General features: G+C 48.9%; 2 protein-coding genes across 8 annotated transcripts in view; one reads left to right on the top strand and one right to left on the bottom strand.

The window, feature by feature from the left end:
* Nucleotides 1–5,017, top strand: part of PIEZO2 (piezo type mechanosensitive ion channel component 2) — a 241,604-nt gene extending 236,587 nt beyond the window's left edge. For 5 of the 6 annotated variants that reach the window (XM_043889594.1, XM_043889593.1, XM_043889595.1 and 2 more), the window contains 3 exons: nucleotides 505–584; nucleotides 1,605–1,788; nucleotides 3,147–5,017. In XM_043889594.1, the coding sequence (XP_043745529.1) occupies nucleotides 505–584; nucleotides 1,605–1,788; nucleotides 3,147–3,399 (517 nt within the window). In that variant the 3' untranslated portion in view covers nucleotides 3,400–5,017. Of the gene's footprint in view, nucleotides 1–504; nucleotides 585–1,604; nucleotides 1,789–3,146 lie in introns of those variants that run through there. The other variant, XR_006338207.1, reaches the window with a different exon arrangement.
* Nucleotides 5,018–12,112: 7,095 nt separating this feature from the next.
* On the bottom strand, nucleotides 12,113–25,111 carry NAPG (NSF attachment protein gamma). Of its 2 annotated transcripts, XR_006338150.1 has the most exons (13): nucleotides 23,835–25,111; nucleotides 22,063–22,130; nucleotides 20,276–20,360; nucleotides 19,556–19,573; nucleotides 18,864–18,894; nucleotides 17,782–17,891; nucleotides 17,614–17,680; nucleotides 17,258–17,328; nucleotides 16,097–16,175; nucleotides 15,116–15,195; nucleotides 14,557–14,686; nucleotides 13,827–14,185; nucleotides 12,113–13,526 (listed from the first exon to the last, which is right to left on the bottom strand). XR_006338150.1 is itself a non-coding variant. In XM_043889122.1 (12 exons), the coding sequence occupies exons 1-12, from the start codon at nucleotides 24,137–24,139 to the stop codon at nucleotides 14,042–14,044; spliced, it is 1,188 nt and encodes a 395-aa protein (XP_043745057.1). In that variant the 5' UTR covers nucleotides 24,140–25,111; the 3' UTR covers nucleotides 12,113–14,041. The 2 variants fall into 2 exon arrangements, 1 of the variants encoding a protein (XP_043745057.1); XM_043889122.1 differs by having other exon boundaries at nucleotides 12,113–14,185.
* Between the last annotated feature and the right edge of the window lie 879 nt (nucleotides 25,112–25,990).

Below are 25,990 nucleotides of genomic sequence, written 5' to 3'. Positions count from 1 at the left end.
GTCACAGGTGTGGAAAAATCTGTGTAGCCATTTTTAAGCCATTAACTAGCTTGGTACAAAGGTGGCCTGAACATCTGGTTAGAACCTGGTGAATTTATTCAGATTTGGAGACTTTTGATTTTAATGGACACTACGTGTATTTACATTATGTAAAATACACATACACTATGATGACTGAACATTGCATAATTATAGGAAGACTCTCACCATTATTTGTTTGAAATGAGGTTGAAAGTAGCAAAAAAAAAAAAAAATCATCATCCATGGTGATGCAGTGGTAAAGAATCTGTCTGCCAATGCAGAAGACTCAGGAGATGTAGGTTTGATTCCTGGGTCAGGAAGATTCCCTGGAGAAGGAAATGGCAACCCACTCCAGTATTCTTGCCTGGAAAATCCCATGGACAGAGGTGTCTGGTGGGTTATGGTCCATGGGGTCGAAGCAACTGAGCACGCAAAACAGCTAGAACTTAATTACTTCTTTTTTTTTTTCTTCTTAATTCCCAGGACCATAGAAAGGATTTACCCGTACTACGTGAAAGCACCCAGTGACTCTAACTCCAAACCCATAAAGCAGCTCTTATCTGGTAAGAATGAGAAGGAATCACTTCAGAATGGTTCTTAATCTTTTCTTTCAATCAACGTCTATAGTTTGCCCTTTCAGCCTCTATCAAGCTCCTTGCCAGGTTTCTTTCTCATGTGACATGGTTCACAAGACGCCTAAGGCTCCAGGCTGTGTCCACCAGCAAGAAGGGATCACTCACCCACCCGGGGCATGTTCATCTTCCTTTCTTCATCAATATAGAACTTGATTGACTGAAATCCATGTTGAGTGACAGGTTAACTGATTTATCAGAACCTATTTACTTGCTTCTATTAGCAAACACATCTTTGGCAGAAAATTGCCTCCTACAGTGTTAATGCCAAAGGCCCCATGATAAAAACAATAAAAAGATGGCAGGAAATGGACATGATTCAGCCCAAGGGTGATTGAGTGCCAGTAGTCGGGCTCCATCTATTAAAGTTCTCACCCAGCAAAACTCAGCTCAGAGGTCACTTCCTCTGGGAAGCCGACCAGAAGCGGTCTCCCCAGGCTCACAGACCTTGTTGGTACAGGTGCTGTGGTGGTTGCCACATGCCCATAAACTGTACTTGTGGAGGTGGCCTTTCCCACTGGGCCAGGCTGCATGCGACTGGGTGATCCCTGAGCACCTCCTGGAGCACCTTCTTCCTGGAAGATGCTCAATAAACAGGGCTAACAGGAAGGAGTCCGTCAATTCCATCACAAGTCAGTTATTGCGGTTTTTAAATGTCTAGTTAGTTGTTGGGACTTGTCAGCAAAGATGTTCCAGTAATGGGGTTCCCTTCTCCCTGTGATGTGGTTGCTGTCTCATGTAGCAGCAGGACTGGCCTCTTGGAGAAAAAGAGAGACCCTCCCCCGCCAGGCCCACCACTCCTTTTCCTCACAGAGTCAACAATGCCCCTGTGCACTCATCCTGGGACCCAGCGCCATGGGTACCAACCATCTTGTGCCATCCTGGAACTGCTGTGTCCATTAAATCCTTAAACATTCCTGCTGACCAGATTTCATGTTTCTCCTTCTCCAGAAAATAATTTCATGAACATCACGATCATTTTGTCCAGAGACAATTCAACTAACTCAAACAGTGAGTGGTGGGTTCTCAACTTGACTGGGAACAGAATCTACAACCAGGAAGCGCAGGCCCTGGAGCTGGTGGTCTTCAACGACAAGGTCAGCCCCCCCAGCCTGGGGTTCCTGGCCGGCTACGGGTAAGGAGCCGTTTTGCAATCGATGGTCATGACAGGGCCCCTTCTGCACCACACCAAGCTGAGGACGGACGTCTTTTATCTTCCTAGAATTCTCAGATTCTATATCTGTGTTATTAGAATTCACAGATCCTTGGCTCTTCATATTATATTTTTAAAATTTTATTGAAGTATAGTTGATTTACAGTGTTGTGTTAATAGCTACTGTACAGCAAACTGACTTAGTTGTACAGGTATATGTATTTCTTTTTCATATTCTTTTCCATTATGGTTTGTCACAGGGAACTTTGTTTTAAAAAATGAGGAACCAGAGTCCCAGAGAAGTAAAAAATGCCTTGGGTAGTCCTTCCACCAAACACAGGACCTGAAGCCATATTTGTCGTATCTCCAGCTTTTTAACTATTCCTTCCTGCTACCACACAGTTCGGTGCAATTTGGGGTTTAATCTAGAAATTGGGATTGAGTTCTCTCTTTTCTGCTGATGTTGCCTTCTGACCTTAGCAGATGAGAGTCAGTCAGAAATCAATTTGGGACGTGCCTGATGTTACCACTTCTCCACCTTCTGATGCTTCAATCCTCTAACAGGCACCCCTGACAGGACACTAAGGTTTTCCACTTCCTAGAAAGAGCCTCTTAAAAAATCATTGTCTCTTAGGAATTTTATTATAAACACGAATCTCTGTGAAAGGCAGGGAAAAGTTCTCAATACAGAAAGTGTGTATGATACAATTGCATTTCTACCACATATATTATGTAGCTTCCTCAGCTGGCTCAGTGGTAAAGAATCTGCTTGCCAAGAGAGACTGGTTCGAGCCCTTGGTGGGGAAGATCCCCTGGAGAAGGAAATGGCAACCCACTCCAGTATTCTTGCCTGGAGAATCCCATGGACAGAGGAGCCTGGAGGGCTATAGTCCATAGGGTCTCAGCGAGTTGGATACAACTGAGCACTCATGCACACTATGTAGCTTATGCATATAACATATGCAGTAAAACCACCAGAAGTTCATACGTGAAACTATTAACACTGCTTGTTTCCAGAAGGTGAGATTTCAAAGGACTTTCATTTTTCAAGTCCAACAATTCTATAATGTGTAATTTTAGAAAAGAGAGAGAAAGCATGCATTACCTTTTTCATTAGCAAAAAAGTCAATGTTTTCACCAAAGTGGAATAATTTAAGCTTTGGTAAGTCTATCACATCTTCTGTGGCATTTGAGGGAAAGTGTTATTATGTTTTCTCGTGTGTGTGTGTGTTTCTATTAACCATATTTAAAGAGTCGGACAAAACTGAGTGACTGAATTGAACTGAACTGAACTGCTAGATACTATTTCTACCTCTTTTTCTTCATCTTTTTTCCCCTAGTATCATGGGCCTCTATGCTTCCGTGGTGCTGGTGATCGGGAAGTTTGTCCGGGAATTCTTCAGCGGGATTTCTCACTCCATCATGTTTGAAGAACTTCCCAACGTGGATCGGATTCTGAAGTTGTGCACAGACATTTTTTTAGTCCGGGAGACGGGGGAGTTGGAGCTGGAGGAGGATCTCTATGCCAAATTAATATTCCTGTACCGGTCACCAGAAACCATGATCAAATGGACCAGGGAGAAAACAAACTGACACCCTGGCCACAGACCACGAGCCGAGTTAACGTGGGGATTTTCCAAAGAAAAGAAGAAAAGCACAATCTTGTCCTGCGAGCTAAGCATTTCCAGTTCGGCAGAAACAGTCTCTGTGCTGACGGGAGCAGAAGGGCTGGGCTCCCTTTTGCCCCCAGAGCTACGAGCCAAGGCGCTGTTGAAACATCCTTTGTGTTAATTCCGTTCCTCTGAAGTCGGGGGCTGCTCGCCTGTGGCCGTCCACGGTGCCTCGCATCCTGATTGACTGTGTGGAGGAGTTGTTGACAGGTCTGGTCCTCAGAGACACAGAACAGCAGGAGGAGGAAGGAGAGACCTTCTCCTGGGTGAACGGTGCCCTCCTGGAGATACCCGGTCATCGCAACGCCATGCCCGGTGCTCGGCTGCCAAGGGGACGCTGCTGTGGGGAGGGGCCAGGGGCCTGCACCCCAAATATGCAGCAGAGTGGGGGCTGAAACCCCTACATCCACTTCTAGGGGGAAAGAAGGAGGGGCCGGTGACCCATGGTGACGCCAGTGGAAGGATAAGCCTCATTCTAAGCAAAAAGATAACCTTAGTGACACTTACTGCCTTACCTTAACTGAAGAGTAATACGAAATCTTTCCATTCAACACCAGTGACTTCTCAGGAAAAAAAAAAAAAAGCAGCAAAACAAAGACATGGATGCAGTGTTGCCGAGGCCCAGCTGGTGGCTCTTCTGGTTCCAGAGAGTTCCTGCTCCCCTGAAATCCCGACCCAGGAGACAGACAGAGATGCCACCCAGTGGAGGTGGGGTCCTTGGACGCTGTAACCTTTGCTGACTGAGGTCTGAGCTCCCCTCTGCCCCCCCAACCCCCACGCTTCCTCCCATTTCCATGACTCACAGCAGTGGTTTTTCCAGTATGTGACGTTTTTTCCCCTGTTTTTCAGGTCTCTCAACGAGTTTACATATTCCAATTCACATTTTTACATCTGAGACGGGTTTTTTTAAGTTCATAATTATGAAAGAAATATGTATATTGAGCTTGGGGAAATAAACAAACGGCCTTTTCTTAAATTATTATTATGGGTCATACAACGTCTTCATGAAATAACAATGTAGCATGAAAAATTGATGATTGACATGTAGTTTTCATTCCATATTAAAGGACAGTTTCTGAGAAGAATCATTGAATGGACTAGAATATGTCCCAAATAATTGACCCTCTGTAGTTTGGGTTCGGGACTGATTGAGAATAAAGCACATCCTGCAAAGTCACTTTAAGAATACTCTTCCTTCTGCCTTGTTGCATGAAATAGGAGAAGCGACTCTTCTGTACTGTGTGCCCAGAGCTAAGAACCCACTTCTGGTGGGTTGGCTGTATTGTCGGTTTTCTCATGTGTGTGCTCAAGGGGATTAAAAAAAGCAGAAACAACTGGTAAAAAATAACCTTCCCAGGAGGAAACCATTACAGTGAATACAGAGCTTTTAAAACATATCAGAGTTCAAACGATGCCCAGTGTCTTCTGGAAAATCAGTGCAGACCTGCACCTCAGCTGTGAATGCCTGGAACCTCCCGGACCACTTAGGGTAAATGCTTGTCGTCATAGCAATAAATTCCAAGCACTCAGCGACCTCCTCAGCCTGCCTGCACGTTCCTGGTTGTGAATTCTTTCTTTTAAAGACATCAGCGGGGGATCTGGAGAGAGCATACAGCACACTTAGGGAGGAGGGGAGAGGGACTCTCTCTAACAGGCACAGAGGTCAAGGACGCAGGGATGGAAGACAAGTCCCATTGTTCAAGAAAGATCCTCGGGTGTGGAGGAGGGAGGACACAGAGATGTAGAAAGCCCCGTCCTGCCTGTGTTGGAGGGGGACTCACCCAGAGAAGGAGGTGGCTGGCTGGGACCCCAGCCCAGCCTGTCACCACCCCATTCAGCTGGCTTCTCTGGCAACAAGAAGGAGTCAGCAGGCTGTAACCAGCCACATCCTCAGCCACAAATGAGCACCAGGCCCTGCCCGGAGGATGATGGACGTGTGTCCCTTAGAATGTGTTCTCTGGAGACATCTTTGAGAGAGGCGTCCCCCAGGACCTGGGTAGTGGCCCTCCTGGCCAGTGAAGAGGGAGAACCAGGCAGAGTGCCATGAGGCTGGCCCCGGCTCTGGGGGCGCTGGTGAACTGGTCCCTGGTGAAGGCCCAACATCTGGATGCTTTATTCACAATTGCCAAAATCTCTGAAGCAGCTGAGGTGCCCTTTGGTAGATGGTCGGATAAATACACTGAAGGACACACCCTCCCCATCCTGGTTGAGAGAGGTGCTCTAGAGATGCACGCAGAGCTGAGCGGTCCTGATTCCAGGGGGAAGGCTCTCCGTAAATGTGAACCCTGCTGGCCCTCTGGCCAAGCTGGCATCTACCCTGTCTGGATCCAAAACTTCATCCACCCACCCCCACCACAGGATGCCTGTCCCCAGGCGTCAAAAGCAACTGAGAGATGAAAGCTCTGAGAAGGAATGTCCATGTCTGCATCCCTCAGGTTCCCTTCCTGAGCACTTAGACTTTCTCAGGTGCTGGTCAAATGCCTGATGGGAAACCTAGGTCAAACTTATGGAGAAAAGTGAAGAATTTTTGCAGCCTTATAAAACTGATGGCTGATACAGACGTCTCTAGGCTGGGAACCAAGTTGTAACTAACCACTGGAAACGTCTGGGCATCCTTAGGAGTAAATGGTAATAAGACTGGTGTAGCTGGGGGCCCCAAACCTGGGCTCTACCCTAGAGGGGGCGGTGAGTCCTCCCTGAGTCTGGGCTCAGTAACACCAAGGAGGCTCTCAGATCTCAGGTGAAATCACACCCCCGCCGCCCCACACCCACTGGATTAGACCAGAAATTATTTTGTAAAAAAAAAAATAAACTATATTTGCATTAGAGAGAAGCCCAAAAGGAGCAGCCCTAAGGGAGGGAGTGTGTTGCCTTGAACTTCTGCGATGGGTGGATGGTGTCTGGAGGCCAGACAAGTGCAAAAAGAAGGGAGGGCCTAGGGGGTGCGTGGGTCACGGGGACAGACACATTTGGGATGGAGCCCGGAACACCTGGACTGACCTGACGCCTGCACTGCTGGGCCTGCCCCAAAGTGCCCGCAGGACCCAGGCCCTCACTCCTTCCCAGGACACAGACCTCCAGGTAAGCAAGTGTAGACACTTAAGATCACACCAAATAAAACTGGTTTCCATCTCCTAGCTGTTTTCTTTGATGTGTTCATCTGTTTAAATTGTTGGTACCACCTCCATCATGGCAAGCTTCTTTCAGGGAAAATCTTACATCCATCATGTTGTTCCATCTCCGTGTAGGAAGACTTTATGAGAAGAGAGGCGGGTTGAGCCATGGAAAGTTCTGGGATAACTCTCTGGATCCCAGTGCCTTTGACTGGCTGGCTGACGGCTTGGCCAGGCTGCGTGCCTGCCCCTCCCCACCCCGGAGGGGCTGCCCAGAGCATGGCCTCAGAGGCCGCCAGCGCATACACTGAGCCAGGCCAGGCCCTCCTAAAACGCTAAGGATGCATCAGGGAGCCACACAGAGCTCCACTCAGTCACAAGTGATGCTGCTGGGGCACTGGGCTGATGCAAAGCAGTGAAATATTAATGAGCCTTGCAGATGGTTCATTGCTCAGCACCACCCCTGTGTCTGAAGCAGCTGATGACAAGCAGCCTCTGCCCGGTATCGCCCTTGGGGCAAGAAACCCAGAAAGCATATCAACTCTCCCCCCAACCCCCAAATAAAACAAAGAATCAGAAAATATAAAAAAAAAAAACAGCCAGAAAAAAGAGGAGAGACCCTGTGGTGTCAGCAAGTGTCCTGAAAACAAAACCCCCATGCAGAAGGGGCAGAGGGGCCCTGCAGACAGCAGTCATGTGGGGGGTCTGACTGGGCTGCTGCCCACACTGGGGTCCAGCCAGAGTGAGCACCAGGCTCAGGTCAGCTCTGCAGAGACACTGAGGCTGGGGCGGGGGTGGGCCACGAGGGCCACGGGGAAGGTGCGTGGGCTTGGCACTGCTCTGTGGGCTCCTGGTGAGAATGACCCAGGAAACAAACCACAGAAAGGGCTATCAGTCCAGCTTTTCTAGACATTGAAAGGATAAAGAGGTTACATATTATGAACAAACGTAGGCCATTTTACAACTTACACAAAATGGAAAAAATCCTTTTAAGATATGGATTGCAAAAACTGATTCCAAATAAAATTTTCTGGGGGGCCCCCGCCCCCCAGAAATGTTCTATGCCAATTAAGGAAATTGAATTCATAATTGAAAACTTTCCCAGAAAGAAAACTCCAGGCAAGATGAATTCACTTGTGAATTGTGGCAAAAATTTAAAAAGAAATACCAATCCCTACATAAAGTCTCTTAGTAGAGAAGAATCCTCAATTCAAGGCCCATGTTACTCTAATTCCAACATCATCACAGATGATTCAAGAAAAGAAAATTAGAGAAAGACAGCCCTCACAAGCTCAGACACAGAAATCCTTAACACAATTTAGCAAATTCAATTCAGCAGCACCCTAAAAAAATTCATGATCAAGTGGGCTTAATATCAGAAAAAGTCATGGTAATTCAACATATTAGTAGAAGTTCAGGTCCAACCACTAGGTTCCCAGGGGAAGGGTCACCCTGAAGTGTCAACCTTAGCCAAGTTGTACATAAAGTAAAAAGACACAAAGCAGATGCTGCTATGTAGGCAATAATTCAAGAAATCCATGAGCCTTTCTTGGAAAAAGAGAAATTTAGTCAATAAGGGATGAGTCAAAATCATTTTATTAAAAAAAAGGGGAAAATTATGGTTTAAAAGTAGTGGTGGTGAGTTCTGAACCATTTAAATATAAATTTAAGAGTAAATTTTTTAGACTTAAAAAAAACTCAGGGATTGTGGTTAAAGAAGAAGATGTCAGTGTTACAAACATGGAAAATTAATAATGAAATCAGAAAAATATTAAGAAAAAAGGGTCCAGATGGTGCTAATTGTCCCATATTCCAGAGCAGGGAATTGACAGAAAATGTCAAAAGTTGAAACAGTTACATGTGAAAGCATAAACAATCCAATGTATTTTAAATGTGAGATCTTTTAGAAATACATCTCTTATAAATAAACACATCTGAATTTCAAAAAAATTTTTAGCTTTCCTTCTCTCTCACTGAATTCCATGAAGATTAAGTGTCATACTTTCATTTACAAATAGTAACTAGGAGCCTGTCCTGTAGAGAATTTGTACCTGCTGGTCCCTTTCCCAGTTTGTCCAGAAGCCTGCAGTGATGGTCATGGAGGTAATGCTTGTTTCTGAAGATGAGATTGAAGAGAATTATTTTATTCTTTGTACTTTTGGTGTTGCTGGTTGCGCTTTTTCTTAGCACTGAAAATTACATAATTTCCATAAAACAAGGAGGGAAGCAGAGCTCTTCCCCAAAGAGGGAAGCAGAGCTCCTTCCAGGGTGGAAACGCCCTCACCCTCTGTAGCCAGGCCAGCACCTGGGGGCCAGCGGGCAGCAGATGTGTGGGCAGCCCCGGGCACTGAGCGGGTCCAGAGGAAACACCAGGAGTGCACATAGTCACGCCTCCCATCCCACCTGCCGCTGGCTGGATGACACCAGCGTCTCCTCTGCTGCTTCCTGGAGGCACCACTGTTTTCTTTTGGAAGTGAGGGATCTGAGTTGTGGAATTAAAAGCTCAGCCTAGCCTCTCCGTGAACCTCCTGGACCCTGCTGCCTGATACACGCCAAACTGCTACTCGGCCTCGCCCACTGGTGTGGAAACATCCTCCGGGTGTGATTCCTGCCTGAGTCTTCCCCACCCCATCTGACTCTCCGACACCCGCCAGGCACCCAGACCAGCACTGTCCAAGGGGCTTTCTGTGGCCAGGGACACACAGGGCCACCCAGCATCTCAGATGTGACAGTGTGATCAAATAAATGAATTTTATTTCCTTTTGTGTCCACTTTAACAGTTCCATGTGGCTACTGTGGGGCCGCAGGCTTGGAGGCGGGGCTGCTGCTACTCTGACATCACGTGGTGCTGGGGGATGGGGGCAGAGGGACGGTCTTGGTTCCTGACAAGGGGCAGTACCCGGTGCCTGCTCTCGTGGGGACATTGCTTATTCATCCCAGTGCTGGGGGGCTACCAGCACCTACAGGCAGCTGGCTGAACTGCAATGCCAGTAACACTCCCCAATCCCCCGCCCCGCAGATGTGGCAGGTGGTCCGGGTCAAAGCTGAGAGGAGATCCCAGAGGCCCAGCTAGTCCTTGTCTACCACTCAGCTTCGGGTGTGGCTTGGGGCAGGGAGAGTAAGAGCAGGCAGACACAACAAACAGGGTTGAATGTGACTGCACTGTGAGTGACTGCACTCCTGTGTTCGTCCAATCGGTTGTTTAGACAAGTGTCGCCCATCCTGCTGTCTGTTCTCAGCAGTGACCCTGCAGCTGGTCCCCGTGGGGCGGTCCTGAAGCCTCTCCACAGCGCCACCTGGTGGTCGGGAAACTCGGGTGCTGGGCTGAGCCCTTGAGGGGAGACCTTGCTTAACAAACCTACATTATTATTATTAAAATCAGCATCTTTATTTCACTTCTCTGAAGGCTTATTCACATTCTCATTTTACAGTGCAAGTAAGAATAGGGTAGAACATATTTGAAAATCAGTCATTATCGTAAGGTCTATAAGTGACATATAGTAAATGAGATAAAGACAAACATTCTGAAGCGCACACAAATTCAGGTGAAAAGTGCAGGAATCATAGAAATAAAGTGATGATTTGCTAGACTTTTAATCTTGCATGACCTGTGCAGCTCTACGATTGATTTTAAAAAATGTTCATAAGACACTGACAAAAAAAATGCTAAAGGTCCTCGTAAGAAGCCAGGTATTTCAGGCAGATTCACGAACCTACGTTATTATGCCAGAAAGGGAAGGGAGAGGGGACAGCCCACAAATAAAGGTTGTCCCCTGAAAAAAAAAAAAAGAACAACCTGAAAGCTGAGAATTACATCTTATTGAGCCGAGTGTCTGAGGACTTAAGTGCAGAGGCAGCTCTTCAGGCAGCTTTGAGGGCCTGCTCCGAGGAGGGAGGGGGGGAGCCAGGATGTAGCTAGCGGCGGGTGGGGACGTGTTTGCCACAAAGACCAGGTAGTCAGAACAGCAAAGGATTAAACTGTTAAGAAAACCAGGGGGCTTCCCAGGTGGCTCATTGGTAAAGGACCCGCCTGCCATGCGGGAGCTGCAGGAGACCTGGGTTCGGTCCCTGGGCTAGATCCCTGGGTCAGGAAGATCCGCTGGAGAAGGAACTGGCAACCCACTCCAGTATTCTTGCCTGGAAAAATCCCCACGGACAGAGGAGCCTGGTGGGCTACAGTCATGGGGTGGCAAAGAGTCGGACACGACTGACTGTCACACACACACAGAGGACCAGACCTCTGCTTCCTTGCGTGTGAGAAGATTCGAGAGCCCGGGCTCAGAGACCCCGACCCCGAGTCCCCTCAGGGCTCACTGTCTGGGGCGGGTGGGGGCGCTGTGGGGGCCGATGGCCTCTGGCTTACTGCCCCTCCCACCGCAGCAGCCTTCCCGCAGTAAACTGAATCTGGTTTCTCTTAACTCTCTGCACTCCTACGCTGCGTCCGCCCCCGCCCCGAGGGGGACCACCCCCCGCCCCCAACCCACCCAGCTCAGTGAGAAGCTAGATCGGCACCAGCAGGGGAAGCGCGGTTTTCTCGGCAGTGGCAGGCCAGAGCCGAGAGGCCGGCTGGCACCCGGGCGTCGGAGGGGAAGAATCAACCCCGGCCCCCACCCCGTGATGAACCCGGAACTAGACCCCAGGCCCCGGGGGAGCTGCCCCAGGACGGAGGAGTGTCCAGGTGGAGGGGGCGGGGCGGGGCGGGGGTTGGGGGGGTGGGGTGGGGGGTAGGTCTCGTCCAAACGGGAGAATTGCTGCTGGAGGAGGCACCGTTCACACCTGAGCTCAGGTGTGCGCACTGCCCCGTGGTGGGGTCTGGAGTCGTGTCAGCACAGGGCCAGCGCCCAGAGGTGCCCGTGCTCTGAGAGATGTCCCTGGGTCACCCGGAATTCTTTAAGTTTCACCTTTGTGTTTTGTAATTGAAGTGGAAGTGCGATGGGGCCCTGGAAGAGGTGTTGGGCCTCGGAGGCTCGGCTGTGAGGGGCCCCACCTCCCCGTCTTCCCTGGACTTTCCTGGCCCTGCCCGCTCACCTGTGGCTACCCCCGCCCCCAAGGTGTCCTGCAGGCTCTCACCCCAACTTCCGTCCTGGTGTAAAATCCTCCCACCGACACCACGCCCAGCGGGGCAGGGTCAACATTACATAGAGGGCTTCCACAGTCCGCACTCAGGAAACGTCTGAGTGATGTTATGTGAATCCACAGGTTAACTAAGGTGCACACCAGGTATTAAATACCAACCTCCTCACTTTGGTTTTCTTACCTCCTCATTTAATGAAAGAATTACTCTCCTGGTATGCTGAAGGCTCCCACCTCTCTGAGGCCAGAGAACAAGGTCTGACAGTAACTGGTGACGGGCACCCTGAAAAGCTCCCCGAGTTCACAGTATCCCCCAGAGGGGCCTCTGGACCCCAAAGAGCACAGTGTGCTGTCTGGCACAGCTGGGAGCCTGTCAGTTGCTGAGGATGTATCTTTGGAAAAAGCAAACAAGTCAAGCACAAAATATAATAATAAAAAGAACAATCACACTTGCATGGTTTCAGATTTTATTTTTGTAATTATCTTCCCATAGAAGCAATAATCGGCATTTCCATAACATTTAATATCATTCATCAAAGCTGGAAAAAAACAGGAATAAAGCACAGTTTCATACACAAATACCACACTCTGCATATGTACAGTTAAGTTCAATATATTAGACTCTGCAGACTGGTTCACTCACACAAGACAGCATGGGGACTGCTGGGCTCTGAGAAGGCGCACACAGACCCCACTCCGGGAAAGGGGCCACATGAGCTCAGAACCCCTTTCCCTGCTGGGACCACCACTCCCTGCTCCTGAGTGCGCCTGAGAACAGCAAGAGGAGACACTTCTCACCAGGCCCCAGGCAGGAAGCCCTGATGTCAGGGGAACAGCCACCTGCCCCGCACGTGCCATAACCCATGGGGGTGGGGTGGGGATAGTCAGGGATGCCCGGGTTCCAGCCCCCTGCACTGGGAGGCCCACTCCCCAAGCCCCACAAGCCCCCAAGCCCTGCAGGACACCCCCGGCTCAGTACGCATTTTTGTTCTATTAATATGAAAGAAAAGAGTAGAAGTGAAGCCTTTCTTCCAAGGCTGCACTGGGTAACAGTCTACCCAGTGCGGTTGAGAGCATCTTCTAGGTGTGGCCGAATCTGCTGAGATGGCTGTGAACGAGCTCAAATGCACATCAAGGTGACTCCTGGAGGGTGGCTGGATGTGGAGGGCACAGCAGCAAGGACAGGTGTGCACTATTAACGCGTCACTGAGCACGATGCTACAGAGACCAGTGTCCCCAAACAAGGGCTGGGAAGAGCCACTGCCCGCAGACCACCTGGGTGCCGGGTGGGGGGGGCCCGGAGGAGGATGCTCATTAGTGTTCTGACCCAGACCTTCCAGAAAGAGTTCATCTACCACCCACCCGCCCCACAAGGACACTCCCTGGACCCTCCCAGAGCCCAGGGTGACCTTCACCTCCCATGATACCACCTCCGTGTTCCCGGAAAGCCAGCAGACCTGAGCCCAGGAGGCCAGGCGGTGGCATGAGCTGCACTGCAGCGTCTGGGCTTCTTCCCACCAGGAGAGAGGGCTGAGCTCACGCAGAGAACACCTTGAAGACAACCCGTCAGGAGAGGCCGGGAAGGAACCACACACCAGCACCCCACATGTGCAGCCAGTCCTGCTCTCTCAGCCACACGCGGGAGGTTTACAGAGAGCACCTCTGCACTGAGCCGAGGTCCTCAGAGGGAGGACAGGTCTGCGGGACTAAGGTCGGTCAACAACCTGGCGGGTGAAGACACAGTCACTGAGCTTCAGGAGGAAATGCCCACGATCCAGGGAGGACTGGAGACGTGCAGAGAGCCCTGGGACATGCCCCCGTCAGAGTGTTCAGCGTCCACGTGACACTCCAGCTGGGTCTTATTCTGGGAGAAGCAATGTTGTAAGGCTCAGAACAGCCTCTGGCCCACACTCCATCTGAAGGTTTAATAACTTAAATGTCTCTAATTATCACGGGGCATAAATCTCCTTTTGAAAACAAATGTTTACAGTATTACTTTGTTTAACCAGTAAACTTCACTTTTAGCAGCAATTATGAAATAAAATGCAAACAACTTCTCTAACAATAAATGACACGAGCCCAAGAGAAAAGAATGTCCATGCATGTTACCCCTTTTGTTTAGAACAAGTCTGTTGAGAAATGGATTTGCCAATTTTAAAATCACCTATGACGTGATGGGATGTTTCTCTGTCAATTCCTGCTGGTGTCTGAGAAGAGCTCTTGTCAGGGAAAGAAAGGAAATGCTTGCAGGCAGCGGGCAGGGCAGTGGTCCGGGAACCAGGAACGAGGACTTGTCTTACAGCATCAGAGCCAGGACCCCATGAGTCCAGCCGCCCTCCGAGGAATCCGGGGGTGTGAGTCGTGCGGGCAGGGCCGAGCCTAGCACAGCCCCCCAGCGTACTCGTCCTCCTCATCCTCGGCGGCGGGGGCAGTGGTGCCTTCAGGTTTGGCCTGCGGGGGGGCTGCTGCCTTCTTCTTGACGCCTCCTCCTGGGACCACCAGGCTCAGGCCCAGCTTTGCGTACTGTCAACGACAAAGTGCAGCTCAGACTGGACGTCCGGGCCTGACCTTCAATACAGGCTCTCACCTGTGCGCCAGGGCCTGGTCTCTGCCCCCCGAAAACCTGGACACCACTTGGAGGGAAACACCACCACGAAACTCAACACTGCTGGGTCGCAGGGCAGGGGCTCGACCAGTGTGGCCACTGCCTGAGGGGCCCCGAGACCCCATGAGCCTAACAGAAAGTCAGTGACCTGGAGGGGGCCCGCAGACGGAGCAGGAGAGGTGTCATCACAGTAAACCTGCTCAACGTGCACCCTGTGAGCCTCCTCTCTGAGCATCGGCCTCAGGGGAGGGGACAGGAGGGCAGGGCCGGGGGCGGGGCGGGCACTCACATCGTTGTCCATGTACTTGAACAGCGGCGAGTTGCACACCTCGGCCACCTGGTCCTGGTCTTGCTGGTCGTAGCCCTCCAGGAGCTGCTCCAGGGCAGCGCAGTCCTCGCTGCCATTGAAGCCGGGGATGCTGCCGGGACACGCACACCCACCCCGCCCACAGGTCTAACCACACACGAGCACAGATCACACCCAGGACGGCCAGCAGAGGACCAGGGCCTAGGTGTCGGGGGGGGGCTGGCCTCAGGCTGCTTAGTTTAAATATCACCCATGAGAAAACCCCTTATTCTGACCTTCCTGAAACATACACCTGAGGACTTTCTCTTTTTTTCTTATATGGCAAATATCACAAAATTACTCAAGTCACTCACTTCCACAGAAGCACCAGGAGAAAAACATAGCAAAGAACCCAACTCATAAAAACCCTGCTGCAAAAGCTGAAAGGCTTGCCATATACTTGCCCTGTCCTGAACTTTACGGAAAACAAAAACCCTGTCTCTGAAGGCAGGGCCACCCGTTTCAGCAGAGTTGGGCAGAGCAGCGCACCGCCGGGCCTCACCTGTAGCTCTCGCGGACACAGCGCTCAGCCGCCACATAGTCGTTTCTGTGCAGATGCACTAAGACCTGGGCGATTGTTTTCTAAAGCAAGAGGGGATTAGGCCAAGTTTACATTCACGCAGAAGTCTATTCCAAGATACCTGGAATGTAACTTGGTTTGCATCTGACACTCCTCTCCCTTTTCAGAGGAAGCCCGTCCACTACTGTGTTTCAGACCTTGCTGTTTCAGCTCTAAAACTCTCATTTAGTTCATTTATAGTTTCTATTAAAAAAAAAATCAGTCCCTCTATCTACAACTCCACCAGTGTTGCCCTTGGTCGCACGGAGCAGCTGTCACAGCCTCTTCACGGTCTAGATCTGCTGACTCCAACACCTGGGTCTCTTCTCTGACAACCGTCATGTCTTCCCAACTCCCTCTGCCCAGTCACTGGCCCCTGGCCCCTGCACTGACCCACCCACCATCCCGGGCTCAGGCCACACATTCGGTCTGTTTCCTGGGCAGTGGCTCCGGTCTTAGTTCAAATCCTCTGCTCCAGGCTTGGCAACCCCCCGAAACACACATGCACACACACTCGGGAGCCCCCTCCTGCAGCCCTCCTCTCTGGGCCCCTTTCCCGAGCTCCTCTGGCTGGAGAGATAGGGTTTCTATGGGGGCCTCTTCCCCAGACCCTCTGGTTAGAAGATGGGGGCAGGGGTGCTCCTCTTGAAGTTGAGAGGCAGAGGGGACATGAAGTCAGAAGCCTTCCCACCCACTCAATGCTCAAGAGTCCTCAGGGCACTGTCTTCTGTGTTCTGCCCAGCAGTGTTGGCTATGAACAGCAGGAGAGAGGCAACAGTAGGATCACTCCATTTCAGCCAAAAACAGAGGTCCAGAAGGTATTATTTTTAAAAAATCAACAAATATTCATGAAACATGATCTCAGACACAGTTATACCAATATGATCCAAGGAAAAGCCAAAACTAAGCACTTTGAAAACATACCTTATAACAAGTTGGATAATTCTCAATTTCCTTATAAATGTTTTTTTCTTTCTGAATAGAGAGTGCTGCCTCATCAAACCTGAAGACAAAACAAGAAATGCTGAACAAGGCAGGTCTAAGTGCGCCACAGCAGAGACCACGGCGTGACGTGTCTGACGTCACAGGTTCTAGGGAAATGAAGCTGGCATCGGGCGCTGTAACCACTGCTCCACACCCTCCGTGAGCTCCATGCACTCGGCGTGATAACTGCATCTGACTTGCCCTCCCAGACCCCCAGTAGACAGAGCGAGAGGACTTCAGGACAGGCTACTTCATATGGGAGTCGGGTCTGATAAGAACCATCCAATAATGAGCATCCATCAGATTCAATTAACTGCTCTGAGAGAGGCTGTAAGAAGCCCTGGAGAGGCCAGGCCTGACTCCGCCATCGCAGAGCCCTCTCCTTCCCTGGAAGGCCATGCAGACTGGCTGCTCGAAGGACGACCCCCACTGGGTCCGCTTCCTCAAGCGCCCACCCCAACCTTGTCAGGCCCTGACAGCTCCTAGGGCCCAAAAGAGGCAGTGATTAGGGGCGGGGGGCGGGCACAGAGTGGGCAGACAGGGAGAGGTGAGCAAACATCCTTCTCGATACCACGCTCCTCAACAGTCACCTTCTCTTGTCCACTCACACACATTCTCCTCTGCACAACTTTGTTAATAATGGAGATAGGTTACTAAGATTAAACTGCAGTAAAGTAAAAACAGGGAAATTCCACAGGATCCTAGTTATCTGGGATCCAGTTACTCATGCTGTGGGTCCTAAGTCTGAAGGATAAAATGGTAAACAACCTGTGTCACGACACTGTCCGGCTGTCAGGAACCCGTCCACATTCCTGGGTGAACATTACAGACACTTGCCCCCAGAGACATCGTGACCTCCCCACCCCAGGTAACAGACCAGACAGCCGTCTCTAGAGCAGCCGAGACAGGTCTTAACCAACAAGAGCCCAACGCATGTTGGGACGGCACTCAGAGCAGCAGTGGATCTTTCAATGTTTAACCCAATGTGCTGCTGTCTTATGGGCCTGGTGCGCCCAGGCTGCACCCAAAGGACCAACAAGCCCTTGCCTAAACATGGCCTGGAGGTCACAGGTCACAGGAGCACCGCGGTGTGAGACATACCTGCGCCCGCGCACCAGCAGCCGAGAGGCTTTTCCTAGGAGTTCAACGGCCTGCCGCAGGCGCTCTTCATTCTGTGGATCCAAGAGAAGAGAGTGTGGGCGGCTTTAAGGCAGGAATTTTTCTCTTCCCCCAACAATTATTTGATTAAAAAGTAACTGCACTGGATGGGGGGGAAGGGATGGGGGAGAAACAGTGTGGGGGGGAGCAGGGGCAGTGACACCAAAGCCACTAGAACCCATCTCGCTGCTTACAGAAGAAGAGCTCACTGCGAGCACAGGGGAGCTTTCAAAGTAGCCGCTGTGTTTCTCACGAAATTGAACATTCTAAGTCTACTTAGAGAAAACAAATTCACTTACTTCAAACACGTTGGCTGTCTGCTGATATAACTGCACAGCCTTTTCTGGATCTACATTCTCTATCAGCCTAAATGAAACAAGAATATCTGACTTATATGAGAAAGAGAAAATTGTTTTCACTGGACTTTGTCAAAAAAACTCCCAGGCGGAGCCCCTGTCCACACTCACTTCCCGGCCCGCTCCAGGGCCATGGCGGCCGTGTCCGGGGTGCCGTTTTCCAGGTACATCATGCTGGCCTTCTCGATCAGCTGAACAGCCTCCGGGAGTTTCTGCATCTCCTTTAGGCAAACAATAGGGCACAAAGCAGTAAATGCATGAATTAAGAAATACGGAATTAATAATCTGAAACTGGAGAAGGCAAAAGACCCAAAACATGACACAACGATATATATACTGAAAACGAAATGCCTTCGCAAGGTCACTCTCCCCATCAGGCTTCCTTCAGCCAAACCGGAAACACACCAATTAATCCTGCAGAGCCCAGTCTTTCACAGGGTTTCAGAGAAACTACACAAATAGGAGAAGCCAAGACACTTGCTCTTCAGTGTTTCCTGAGCAGCTACAGTTGCTGGAATACTCGTGAGTGCCTGCTATACATAAGGCCTGTGCAAACCAGGATGCAAACCAGCAGTCCAAGGGCTGGGTCTCATTTCCAAGGACACTGTGCTTTAACCATCCGCATCTTGTCATCAGACACGTCACAGAAGGTCTGCTGGTGGCTTCATATATTAAAATATCAAAAGCATCAGCAGGCTCACACCCCCACACAGCACTGGCAAGTGGGGCAGAGTGGTGGCTGTGGGGACCTACCCCCTCCTGGCAGCTACATTTCTCCCCACCCCCGGCACGTCCAGGCCTGCCTCCTCCATTTCAGCCATTCCCCTGTGTGCACTGGCGCTTGCAACCCTCTTACTCTGAGTGCTGTCAACAGAGTAACTCTACGTATCTTACTAGTAAACTGAGTCTCAGCATCACGTGAGCCATACATCTAGCATCCCCAATCCAAACCTTTTTTAAAAACTGGAAAAAATCATGAAAAAGCGAGGTGTAAAGTTGACAGGTGTTATCTACTCTAGGCTGATGTGCTGTGTCTCCATGCTGACCTCGCATGGCTTGTTTTCAAACCTGCCCATTCATCCTTCACTAAGCTGACAAATCCTTGAGGATATCACACTTGCTGGTCTCGTCCTTAAGACTACAAACCGTAACTCGTTTTACCTACAGGGCAGCTGTGCCCCAACGTTACTGACCTTCAGCATCATGCCAGCTTGCTCGTATGCTCTGCAGAGAGAATACAAGTTCTCAGATGAGATCCTGATGGGAGGAGAAACCTCCTACCAGACACAAGAATCTCCATCAGTTTAAACTGGCTCAGGCAATACATACTGACTTTAGGCCCTTGTTATGAAACAATGAAATTTTTCTTCCATTTATCTACATGGGGAACAATGCCTTGGAAACAGCAGGCATCTAAGGTAAAGAGACTTCTCTTTGCAAATGCAAAATTAAGTGAAGCTCAGAGAAGGTAAATGACTTTCTACCTGACAAACCTAAATCCAAGTTTTGAAACAAGTATTTTTTTCTCCACAGAAGCAAAAGAAAACTTTCTGCTTCTCTAAACAGGCACCAGTAACTATATTAAGAAAGGGGGAAAAACAGGGTTTCTAACTCACTTGTTTTTTCATAGGTTACTAAACAATATAGTCCTAAAAACATGACGGTGATTTAAACACTGAATATCTTAGTGAGGAGTGACTTCATTTTTAAGGTTCAGGTGAAGACTGAAACAAATGTGAAGGCCTATCTTATTTACATGAGTACACATGAATTCACTATTTCTGGACTTATAACTTAGGAAAAATTTACTGACCTAAGGGAAAGCAACAACACTTAGAACATAATAATCTACAAATACATGGACACACAGAGGAAATTTACTTACTTGGCAGCGTGAAAAAGGCTGAATAGATGTAACAAAGTTACAATTAAGGGAAATAAAAAAAAATCAACAGTTTCTAAAGATCCATTATTTGAAAAAGCAAGGCTAACTAAATCACTGCCCCAATTTGTTCAAAAAGGCAAACCCTACAAACCAGGTAAAGAAATCATTTAATGCCTATGGATCTCTACTAAAAACTACACAATTCACAAAAACAGAGAAAACACCACACAGATTTTTAAGCTACTTCTATTTTCTATTATGCATTAATCTGATGTTTTAGTAAAAATGCAAGGTTACTATAACCATAAACTGCAAGTGAGATAAAAGAAACAGTTTTTAGTTGATAAGATTGTAAAATACCTCAGGAAAATTTGTTTTCAACTACTTAAAAATGTTATTTCAAGTACCTGAGGAAGACTACACTTTTAAAACAGTTAGACAGCGGTTACTGCTTCTACCACCTGCACCACCTGTTCACTTTTCAGGACCTGTCTCTTTCCATCTCTCTCATTTCATCCCGAGTAAAACCGTCATCAAGCAAATCCAGAAACAATAAACTCTCAAAGGCAGCTCTGCAGAGCAGTGTGGATCATAATCAAGTCTCCATAAATCACCTTCAGTGTTCAGACATGCAGAGTTGTTCTAAGAGGCTTCTAAGCTAACAGCACTGTACCCCACGGGCAGCAAATTCATAACAATTTCCAAAGGTTGAAAAGATACGCCCTGTTGTTCTCATGGGCCGCAGCTTCCTTCAGGCAGGCGTCTTTTGCTTGCTCAAACTGTTTGGCATTCTTAAAAGCAACAGCTGAAATAGACAGAAATAAAAACAGATTTTCTATTTCCATCATTTTAAAAAAAACCTCAAATGAATCAATACCAAAATCTGCATGATGTGTGAGGTATTAGAAAATAAACTTAACACTTAATCAAATACTTAGGAAACTTCATAAAACTATAAATACTACTTTTTTCTAAGCCATTTTCTTATAACTTTTTTGATTATCAATAATCTACAAGTATTTTCAAAAGTTTTTTTTTTCCTTAAGTCTTTCTAAGACCAGCCTGTACACTTTGAGGAACTTAGATCACATCAACCAAGCCACAAGTCAAACAACAGGGGTCGTCACAAAGACAGCTCCTTTCCTCACCAGTTTCACAGTTAACAACAGAAACAGTACTCAGTTTAAGCTTATTCTATCATTTAAATTTTTTTGAAACTGAAGTCCAATAAGCACACTCAATATTTTTATAATTTTTTTTAGCACAATCTTTAAATACTATCTTATAGACTTTGGAGAGCTCATGAAGTGTTGCTTACAAATAAGTGAAAAGTATACTTCTTTAAGAAAACATTACTTGCTAAAAACACTCTTACAACTATCTTTAATAAAATGCTGAAAATAAACAAACAACAAACTATTTCATCCCTGAATTTCTACATTTTGCTGTCATAAAACTTTACTGATGAAATGTATCTTGCATAAGCCCTTAAAGAAAATAAACAAAGAATGTTTTAACGGGAAAATCTGACTTGAAGTACTTATTTCTGAAAGCAGAAATAGTCTCAGATGCATATGTAACAATGTTCCATGTTAAAGTTCCCTCATGGAGGAGATCTGCAAAATGTCATGCTCTCCAGTTACAAAAACATTCTTGTACAAAGTGTTCATAAAACCCATGTAAAACATGAACCTGTAGTTGTTATTTTAATAATTATTATCTAGAAACTATATCCTACATTGTGCTGATTAGTTTCAATTTACCTGACTTCTTTCTTCCTGGTGATATACTAAAACTAAAATCTACCAAAAGCACATTTCTTAGGTGATTTCTATCCAAGGCTAACACATGTGATCACAACCACTGCAGAACCACACAGTAAAATGTGCTCAGCCTATTTCAAAATCATATTATGCTTTATATCCAAAATCATCAGATATGCTGAAAGCTGTCATTTCATATCTAAAAATGCTGAATTTGTAGCAAGTTCTTTCTGTTGGAAATTTCAGACTGTTTTTACCTTATATGCTGATAAAGGTATTAAAATATGCCTATAAACGTAACACTGGATGAAAACCTATCAGCATATCCCCGAGCAAGGCTGTAAAGAACAAGAATCTAACATGCGTTGTGCACAACTGCTGAGAGTGAGGCTTAGGCGCTTTATAAAGTGAACTGGAAGTCTTTACTCAGAAACAGGAGAAAAGTATGACAGAACTCCTGGAAGTACATAGTATGAACTGACTGCAGTTCAAGAAAACACTAATGATGCTAAAAGCCCATAGCTGCGCCTGCCCCGCCGTCTGCCCTCATGGCAGAGGGACGCAGCCAGGTCTGCAACTCAGCACTCGAGACACCTGCAAACAGCACCCTGAAAAACACAGGGTCTAGGGAGGTCTTTGGTCGTTTTTTCTAACAACCAAGATGCTACAGGAAGCACTAAGAGTGAGAATCATGCCAAAATGAACATAACACACTGCAGGGGTCAGGGCAACTATCACAGATACCTGCTTTTCCATACTCAGAAGCGGCGCTGTCATAATCCGGCTTCCATTTCAAAAAACCAGTTTTCAGGCTAAATGAAAGGAAGATACAGTTAACAGAAGTTACCAACCACATTCTTAAGTCAGAGCCTCGCTTGTAAGGACCTTGTAGGTCTGTAAAAAGGGAGGGAGGGGAATCATCAAGTGGAAAGTCCCCATAGTCTACCTCTGTCCAAACTTCCTGATAACTACACACTTCACCACTTTCCCTCCCAGTCAGACACGGTCTCCCCCTTCTGAAACGTCTGCATAACATCCAAGGAGAGTGGAGGTAATCACTGCCTGGTCCCCAGACTGAGCAGTGCCACTATTCGCTGCTAACTCACTAGAAATTTATGAATTGTTGAGCCTCTCCTGGCCCTGCTGAACCAGAAACAGGGTAGCATCAGCAGCATCCAGGGTGTAACCAGCCCTGAGGTGCACTAAAGCTTGAGACAGACGAGGCACAGCAGTGAGCAGGTGGATTCCTGAGACTGCAGCTCAGGAGAGGCACAGATAACCTGGGCCATCAACATGGGCCACACCAGGACCGGGTTAAGATCCTCCAGGGAGACTGCAGACCGAGGCCAGAAAGACTACTGAACACAAACCCACAGAGGGCGTCAGCAGGAAGGCTGCAGTGGACACGAACGGCAACCAGAGAGAGCAGAACGACTGGAACGAGAGCAGTTCTCCAGGACCACAGGACAATCAATCCTGAGTCCCTATCTCTGTGTCCTTTCCGCAATGCTTTCCGTAACTTCAGACTTACAGCTTAAACTAACCCCGTGACTGCCAAACTTAGGTGAGCATAAAAATTGCTAAACAAACACCATCTTAAATTCTGAATTCAGTTAGTGAAAGCCAAGGAATCAGGGGGGCACCTTAACTGAGAGACGCGGAAGCCCCCATAACCTGCAGACGTACACCGTTTCTTGTGTTCCTTTTAATTTGGCCAATTAAATTACTTATTTAAAGTTTACGCTTGTGTAATACTGCTGTAAGTTTCAAACTTGTAAACAACTCTCAAGCTCAGTAAGGGCACTACTGGTAAGAAAAACAAAATGGTTAAAATGCAGCCTCTCTACTCTAATCCACAAAACTGAGAAAGCATTGTCATAAAGCAAAATTCTAATCCCCACCCCAACCCCGAAACCCTCATTATATTTTCCACCGTGTGTGTGTGTGTGTGTCCGCGCGCGCACTCAGTCGTGTCCGACTCTCTGTGACCCCATGGACTGTAGCCGGCCAGATTCCTCTGTCGATGGCATTCTGCAGGCAAGAATACCGGAGTGGGTTGCCATTCCCTTCTCCAGGGGATCTTCCTGACCCAGGGCTCGAAACCGCGTCTCCAGCCCTGGCAGGCGGATTCTTTATCACTAAGTCACCTCGGAAGCCCCATTGTTCACTATAGCATAACTTTTAAAATCCCAGCAAAGACAAGACACATCCATTCAGTCGTCTTGTTGCTTACACTTGGGGAAAGCTAGAGATTTTAAAACATAGTTGGGCCCATCGCGCCAGGAACCAGAAACACGCCCTCTAAGATGCAGAGACTGACCCCGGCGGCACCCCCACTGCCCGAGGCCCGACCACTTCCGGCGGCCGAGGGCAGCGCTTCCGGGGCGCGGCGGTCCCACCCCGCGCGCCCGGCTCCGCCCCCGCCCCAGCACCCCCCCACCCGGTGCTGACTCAGACTGGCCTAGGAGGCGCCGACCCCGATGCTAGCCCAAGGCCGCGCTGGGCCCCTGACTCACTATTTCTCTGCTTTGGCCAGATGTTCCAGCCCCTCGTTTATCTTCTGAGCCGCCATCTCCGCGGCGCGGCCCTGACGTGGAGGTCGAGAGCCCGCCGAGTGGGCGTGGGAACGCCGAGGAGGAGGCCGGGACGGCGCCGCCGCCGTGCTACCGGGGCTTGCAGGGCTCAAACCTAGTGCGGCGAAGCGGCCCGGGAGCCTCGCAGGCGCTGTGCGGGAAGACGTTGCGCAGGCGCAGAGCGCGCGGAATGGTCGCACGCGTGGCTCCCGCGCAGGCGCGGTGAGTAGAGACGGAGGTTCGCGCATCCATTTCCGGGGTTGAGCTCACGTGTGTTGAGCACCTGTTATGAATCCGGCGCGGTTCTAACCACGGCAGGTTGGCAGGGAGTGCGACAGGCCGGACCCTACGCCCGTGGACCTCGCCCCTCCTCTCCCGAGAACGCGCGTGGGCGCTGTGATCCGTTCCTTTCGTTCTTCGACCCGAACAGCCTGGATCATTCGTCCTATATCTGCGCCAAACGTCTATCAATCTGCGAACCCTACTGTCCGTTCGGGTCACTGTCCGGTAATCACGAGTCGATGCTCATCAGTGTGCGCCGAGTGAGGTCGGGGGCGAGGGTTTCGCAGAAATACTAGCAAACCAGCTGCCGACCTACGACTCGCGGTGTTTCCAGCGTCCGCAGGTGACTCCCGCTAGGCCCTTGCTTCTTCTCCGTCTCCACTCACCAGCTAGACACTGGTCCCGGAGCCACACCCAGAACTCGCTAGTCACTGGTAACTAACTGTCGCTAGGCACCGTGCCTCTCGGGTCAGTTCAGGCAGCCTTTGACCTCTTGCTGCCCTTCCAGCTCCGACGATTCTTCACCTTCGCCGAACTCCCCGTTCCTGTCCCGCTGCTTTTGTTAGCGCCCCTCTTTACCCAGCGTAAATTCCGGGCTCCATCATTAGCTTCTCCGGGGTTCCGGCACCCCCTGGTCCTCTGCACGTCCTTTCTCCTTATCTGGGGAAGCCCCAGCCCCGCCCCGCCCGCGACTCCGGAAGGGCTCAGGGCAGGTTGAAGGGGCTAGAGGAAAACAAAGCAGCTGCTGACACGACTGTCACCGAATTACTGCTTACAAACCTCCAGGAGGCCTCTAGAGCTGCGGAGGGACTCTGCATTTCCCCGGTCACACCGCGTGCCCACTCATCTGGATGGCTGTCCACACCCCATCCCCCTCAGAACTCCAACAGAATCTTCCTGCCTCCCTACCTGCCGACTCTTCTTGTTTAATAAAAATTAGCAAATAAACACTGCTGACTGGAGACCTTACCGGAAACGTAAACAGTTAACATATTTTGTATATGTATTATGTGCTACTCGATTCTTAAAATCAAGTGAGCTAGAGAAAAGAAAATACTATTAAGAAAATCAGAAGGAAGAGAAAATACACTTACAGTCCTGTGCTGTATTCACTGACATAACTTTACCTGGTCTGTTTGCAAGATGAATCGTCTGTCAGGACCGACATCAAACAGGGCTTCCCTGGTGCCTTTGTGGTAAAGAATCCGCCTGCCAGTGCAGGAGACGCAGGTCTGATCCCTGGGTCAGGAACATGCCCTGGAGGAGGAAATGGCAACCCACTCCAATATTCTTGGCTGGGAAATCCCACTGGACGAGGAGCCTGGTCCATGGGGTCACAAAAGAGTTCAGACACGACTTAAGGACTAAACGATAGACCAGAACAACTTAAATCAAAATTGTCTCACGTGATACAAGTGCTGTAGATGTTATAAGTATTACTAACACTGGACGTCAAAGATTAAAAGCTAATGCAAAAAAGAAATTCCTATTTATTTAGGGGCTTCCCTGGTGGCTCAGATGGAAAAGGATCTGCCTGTAATGCAGGAGACACAGGTTCAGTCCCTGGATCGGGAAGATGCCCTGGAGAAGGGAGTGGCCACCCACTCCAGTATTCTTGCCTGGAGAATTTCATGGATAGAGGAGCCTGGCAGGCTACAGTCCATGGGGTCGAAAGAGTTACAGGATAATAATTGATGTTGATAAGAAACAGAAATACCGATGCTTTATGGTGACCTAGCATCATCCATCAGAGAAGGCAATGGCACCCCACTCCAGTACTCTTGCCTGCAAAATCCCGTGGGTGGAGGAGCCTGGTA

Source organism: Cervus elaphus, chromosome 27, assembly GCF_910594005.1.
Source record: "Cervus elaphus chromosome 27, mCerEla1.1, whole genome shotgun sequence".
Classification (NCBI taxonomy): domain Eukaryota; kingdom Metazoa; phylum Chordata; class Mammalia; order Artiodactyla; family Cervidae; genus Cervus; species Cervus elaphus.
Note: the sequence above shows the minus strand (reverse complement) of the source record. Positions and strands in the feature narration are given on the sequence as shown.

What these genes read in the sequence shown, in the direction of transcription:
- NAPG (XM_043889122.1), bottom strand. Translation starts at nt 24,139, where the DNA reads ATGCGCGAACCTCCGTCTCTACTCACCGCGCCTGCGCGGGAGCCACGC. An exon ending in TGTGTCCGCGAGAGCTACAG is followed by an intron (nt 14,687 to 15,115) that starts GTGAGGCCCGGC and finishes GTGTCCCGGCAG; the next exon opens with CATCCCCGGCTTCAATGGCA. An exon ending in TCAAGTACATGGACAACGAT is followed by an intron (nt 14,186 to 14,556) that starts GTGAGTGCCCGC and finishes TGTCGTTGACAG; the next exon opens with TACGCAAAGCTGGGCCTGAG.